This window comes from Psammomys obesus, unplaced genomic scaffold (assembly GCF_907164565.1).
Source record: "Psammomys obesus unplaced genomic scaffold, mPsaObe1.curated_primary_1811, whole genome shotgun sequence".
Taxonomy (NCBI): domain Eukaryota; kingdom Metazoa; phylum Chordata; class Mammalia; order Rodentia; family Muridae; genus Psammomys; species Psammomys obesus.
In genome coordinates, this window is record NW_026596406.1 from 546,933 (window position 1) to 552,897 (window position 5,965).

At 51.5% G+C, this 5,965-nt stretch overlaps 1 protein-coding gene across 1 annotated transcript; it reads right to left on the bottom strand.

Annotated features, from left to right (window-relative positions):
- Nucleotides 1-19: 19 nt before the first annotated feature.
- Fam166b (family with sequence similarity 166 member B) lies at nucleotides 20-4,633 on the bottom strand. The gene is made up of 7 exons (XM_055597600.1): nucleotides 4,518-4,633; nucleotides 1,871-2,000; nucleotides 1,090-1,307; nucleotides 826-1,019; nucleotides 669-720; nucleotides 394-591; nucleotides 20-196 (listed from the first exon to the last, which is right to left on the bottom strand). The coding sequence occupies exons 2-7, from the start codon at nucleotides 1,930-1,932 to the stop codon at nucleotides 108-110; spliced, it is 813 nt and encodes a 270-aa protein (XP_055453575.1). The 5' UTR covers nucleotides 1,933-2,000; nucleotides 4,518-4,633; the 3' UTR covers nucleotides 20-107.
- Between the last annotated feature and the right edge of the window lie 1,332 nt (nucleotides 4,634-5,965).

A 5,965-nucleotide genomic window follows, 5' to 3' on the forward strand; every position in this document is an offset into this window, starting at 1 on the left:
GCTCAGCCTCCAAACCATTTTCTTTGTGCCCCTCCCCCACCTGCCTGTCAGCCTTCCAAAAGGGCCGCTGCGATCGGATGAAAGGGGAGAGCTTGAAATCCAGGTACTTAAGCCAATGGCTGTTTCTGAGTGGTGCTGAGGCCCAGAGCATCATGGGTGAGACGCCCAAATGTACCACTAAACTGGAATTTATATCCTGTGTGGCCAAGAGAGTCTGTCACGTGTAGCCAAAGGCATGAGAAGTCCGCGTCCTTCTCAGCCAGTTGGATAGTCTCCAAACTGTGAGCTGCCCAGGCGTCCTCTCGAAAGGAACATCTCTCCATGCCTATTCCCCAGACCACCCCACCTGCACACACATCGCTGTTCCCAAAGCCTCTCACAGGCGCTTCTCACCTGGTATGTAGCCTCCATAGTGAGGCAGAAGACCCAGGCTCTGAAAGCTGGGCCTGGGAAGTGGGGAGAGAGGTTTGGGATCCTTCCGCGCCCTGCCCCGTGAGCATGTCTGCCCAAATTCCTGCAGGGCCTGGTTGGTGAGCACAGGGAAGCCGGAGCCAAAGAGGAAGCGGGCACGGGGCACATAGCCAGTGAAGCCTGCGGGGGCGGAGGGGGTGGCGCTGAGTCACGACATTGGGGGATCTCACCAGGCCTTTGCTCCCCCTCCCCCTCACCTGACATGAAGAACTTCTGGGGGTCTGTATCATCCATGGAGTACGGGGAAGCCTTGTGAGAGAAGGAGACAGCTGGCAGCCAGGCCCATGGCCGGTATGCTCGGCGCCCCCAGGCCTGCGCACAAACGCCCACCCCCTACTGGCCTTCCCGCCTCACTTGTCCCACCGTCTGCTTCAGCACTGGCTCCTCGGCCTCCGGCCCATGGCCTTTCTCCTCTCTTTCTCCCTTGGCCTCCCTCGGCAGCTCATGACTGGCCTGCTCCCCACACCTCTGTGTGAAGTCATTCATAGCTTCAGCCCAGACCTGGTTGCAGTTCTTGGCAAAAATGAACTGCGCCTGTGGTATAAAACCTAACAGAAAGATGTGTTAGTTCAGGACACAAGCTCTGGTAAGGGACCCCATTCCGACCTCTGTACGCACCTGTGTACCCAGGGATTATGTGGGAGCCGAGCCGTTCATGGCCACGCCTGGGAGGTAGCCTGGAGATGACAGGACACTGTGGAGCCCGGATGGGCGGCAGAAGAGTGCGGCGCGCGGGAGGCCAGGCCACGCCTGGAGCGCCTCGGAGTAGCTGAGCAGTCACCTGTCCGTAGGGCTGGCCCGTGCTGAACCGAAGCAGTGGGCAGTGTCCTGTGTACCTGAAGCACAGGGCCCGCCGCTTCAGCTCCAAGGCCGCCGCGGGCCGCACAGCCCCGCTTGTGGTGTGTGCTTGCAGCAAGCGTGTCCTCTTAGGCAGGGTCTCTGTAGCCTGGGCTCACCAAACACTTTTTGATCCTTCTGCACCCCACCCCACGCTGGGATCAGGAGGGTGCCAACCGCCCCGTGCCCCCAGCTTGAATGCGTAGGTCATTTGTTGTTGTCTTTGTTACCTACTATGGACTGAACCTAGAGCGCTCTCTGTGCCGGGAAACTGTTAGCCGCTGAAGCTGCCATCTCCCAGCCACCAAGCAAGCATCTCGAAGCCCTCTGCTGTTTCCAGCCCTCCCTCCCTGCTTTCACCGTTCCCATGGAGAAGACAACACACAGCTTTGTTAGATGCAGCTATTCTAATTCTCCATTCTGCTTTCCATACAACACCACAGACACCCCAGTTCTCAGATCAAGATGGCAACTTGACCCCAGTGTCAGTGGACCAGCTCCTCTGCCCCCACGGCCCAATTCCCAGAAGCAAGCAGGAGGGTGACCTGGGGAGAAGTCTTACCCCGGAATATAATGCGGACTGTGAGGGCTGAGCCCTGGGGTGAAGGTGTTGACCATAGCCATGGGAACCCAAGCAGTTCCTTTTATTTCCCTTCCAGAGGGGACTCTGGCCGTGTGTACTGTGTCCAGGGCTGTGGGGCCAGAGGAAGGGGCGGGCTGAGGGTAGAGAAGGCAGGCATTGGAGTGGGGACTGCTAGGGTAACGCCACAGAGCTGGAGAGTGGCAGACTTCTCAGTGTGCCCTGGGACCCATGCCTGTCCTGTCCTGTCACATGGGGCAGGGCAGAGGCTGAGGGGAACAGCTGCCCGGTGCCATCCCAAGAAAGCCTCTAGGCAGGAGACGAGGAGATGAGCCCTGGAGGGCAATTTGGTGCTATCTCCCAGGAGTTCCATCTTGAGGCCCTCCTGGCTGAAGAGAGGACCATGGTGCTCTGGGAAGCTTGTGGGAAGAGCTGGAGTTCTACAGAAAAGGGGCTTCAAGGAAAGCTTGAGTTTTCCAGAGTGGGGATAATGGCAGCGGGGGACATGGCAGTCCTAGAGTCTAGACTGACCACTAAAATAATTTGCATTAACACAAGGATTACTTACTATAATCTGAATCATCCGCTCACCAACATGGCATGCTTGGCTAAGCCCCCTGAGGATGGTAGAATGCAGCATACAGGAGTCCCACAAGCTATTGGGAAGACTGAGCCAACGGCAGATGGCACTCTGTGCCCTCTCCGCTCCTCAATGCAGATTAGCGTACAGCAAGGTGCAGGAGCTGGAAACCCAGGCACAAGTCTGGCAAGTCCTTGCCTCCCAACTGTGCACCCCAGGACACAAACACATTGTTAACTCAGTAGAGTGTGAAGCCAGAATTGCAGAGTCCAGGCAAGAACTGAGGCGTGAGGCCAGGCAGGCTTTGACTCCAATCTGAGGGAGCAGGTACCTTAACTTCCTTTGGTCCCAACTTTTCCAAACTATGGTGTGAAGGTTAAAATAGCTGCGCTCACAAAGGCTGAGGGTCAGTGGCCTCACTGAGGTGGCGAAAGAAGTGGCTCCTAAGGCTCAATTTCTTCCCATCACAATGTCTCAGCTTCTGACACATGGAGCATCAGTGAATGGTAACCCAGTGGGTGGGGGCAGGGGTGCTTCTCCTAAGGGGTTTCAGGGAAGGGGAGTCACGTGCGGATCAAGGCAGGCAAGCAAACTTTGCTTTTAAAAATGGACTAGATTCTACGCTTGGGCTTCTGGCACTGCAGACAAGATGGAGGGAATGCGCTGCAGCCAGTAGGGCCCTGAGGAGTAGCCTTAGCTCCACAGAAAGCGACACACAAATGAAATGAGGTTGCTTTCTAACTGGTCCTCAGTGTGATGGGGGACACCTCCGCAGACATCTTCAACCCTCAAAAATGCTTACTGGGGACAAAGCCTCAATACATCAGGGGTGGAATAGATGGAGTAGAAAGGCCAAGTCTTTGATAGTCACACTGAGCCACTAAGGTGACCAGCCTTTCTATTCCGTTATTTTAAGGCCACTTTCTTTTACTTAGAGCCAGAAGCATCATTACTTAAAGACTGAAAACTAAACAGGCTCAGAGCTAAATGCTAGCACTTGGGAGGCTGAGGCAGGAGGATTGCCTGCCTGGGCTACATAACAAGACTCTGGTTCAAAACAAACAACTGGCTCAGACTTTAGCTCCGCTCAGTAGTGACCTCATTCAGTAGCAACCTTGCCCACAGTCATTACACCCCAGTTTGCTCGACTATAGCACAGGAATATGGAGTTACTGCCTCACAGAGTGAAGTAGACAGCAGGTACATACAGGTGCTCAGTGTCTATTCTGTGCTAAGTTGCTAACTTAACAGCAAGCATAATATTTGATGGAAATGGGGAAAGCAGAGGCAAGGGCAGTCATGGATGTGGGGGAAATTGGAAACTGGAAAGGTTAGAATTCAAAGCTGAGAATTCTTTCCTCAGGGGGTGGGGAGAGGGTAGCTGAAGACAGTCACATATAGCCCAGGATAGCTCCACACTCACTATGTAGTGGGTGACCTTGAACCGCTGATCCTCCTGCCTCCAACTCCTGAGTTGTGATTATAGGCGTGGGGCACCAAATCTGGCTAGAGCTAAGATTTTTCTGCAGAAGAGATGGCAGCAGTTAGAACCAGGGCTGAGCTAAAGGGAACCCACACATTGAAGTGAAGTGGTTCAGTGGAAGGCCACTTGCCTTAGGAGCTGGAGGCAGCTCAGTTGGTCGAGTGCCTGCCTGTCATGCTTTCAGCCCAAGTTCACTCCCTATTGTTGCGTAATCACAGCACTTGGGAGATAGAAGCAAGAGGATTGGGGGGAGAGGTCAAAGTCATCCCTAACTGCATAGGGAGTGTGAGGTTAGCCTGGGCTACACGAGAAACACCACACTAGAGTCTGCTTAGATCTGTGTTATTTGTGTGAGAACGCGTGCTCTGGTGGGTAGGGCTTATTACTCCATCCGGGTAAAGAATGTTTCTAAGCCCTTCAAGAGGATCCTAACCTGGGAAAACGTTAACAGTGCTAGTGGAAGACAAGCTCATTGCCTCCATGCCTCCCTCCACCGGGGTCACCACAGTGACAGCTTTCAAGAGAGCTGCCATACCCAGTGACCAGTGTGGGGAAAGGCTGCCCACCTATAAAATGGAGGTCCAGAGCTTGCCCGTGCACACAGCCTACTGGGTCAGACGGCAATCACAGCTTCCTGTCCAGGAACTGCGGTTAGGTTTCCTGGGGATTCCAGGTCAATGGCTTGACTGGTCAGCCAGCCCTCAGCAATCGTACGTACATCCCTAGAAGGACGAGTAAAAGCAGTGCATGGTGCCTCACCTGCAATCCCAACCCTCTGGAGAGTAAGGACTGCTGAAAGCTCAGAGCCAGCCTGGGCGACAGAGTGAAAACATTAATTTCACCCCACCCCACCCCCAGAAACAGTAAAAACAGAAAAGCATAAGACCTTGAAAAAATTCTACCAAAATTGCAACAAGAAGTGAAAAGACTATACCCCCCCAATTCACAAATATTTGTTTAAAAAAAAAAAAAAAGTAGTTTTAAAAAGTTTTTACAAAGTTGGCTCAGTGGTTAAGAGCACTGGCTGTTCTCCCAAAGGACCTGGGTTCAACTCCTAGCACCCATACGGCAGCTCACAGCTGTCTGTAACTCCAGTTCCAGAGGATCCAAAACCCTCACAAACGTGCAGGCAGGTAAAACACCCCCACACATAAAATAACAAAATTATTATGGGAAGATGTGGCGAATAGACAAGATATTTCAAAAGTAAGAGCTTATCAAGAGCTAAATAAGGATCTCATTTAGAGATTGATTGAAATAGACAATTTGAAATTTTTAAAAATCCAACATAAAGAAAAATGTGAGCAACTAGATATTGATACTAAGAAATTATTGTTTGGTTTGATTTGGCTTAATTTTAAAAACAAGTTTTTGCTATGTAGCCTAGACTGGCCTCAAACTCATGATCCTCCTGCCTCTGCCTCCGAGTATTGGGATTATAGCTATTCATATGACTTTTATTCTTGTTTTTTACATTTTATTTTTTTATTATTGCGTGTGTGTGACATGAGAGGGCACACATGTTAAGACACATGTGGAGGTCAGAGGGTAAGTTTGAGGAACTGATTCTCTTTCAACCTTTGCCCGCATTGCAGGCTTCAAGTGGCTGAAGCAAACGCTGCCTGCTGAGCCTCTTCCCAGCCCTATTGTTAGTTTTAGAGGTACAGCACTGACACTAATTTTGTTTAATGAAATCAGTAATATACGGAAATATTCATTGATAAGACAATGCCATAGGTATGCACCAAATAACTGGGGAAGGGGCAGACATGGATGAACTAAGACTGGCCATGAATTACTCCCAGGATAGGCACAGCACAGAAAGTATCTGAAAGCAGGTACATTTACATGTGAAAGGATGGTAGTGTGTGTGTGTTCGCGTGTGGGCACACATGCGTCCTACCTGTACGTTTTGACCATTAATCATCATTACTGATGGCAATAATCTACCTTCTACCCTCAAGCTCCACACACACACACACACACACACACACACACACACACACACACACAC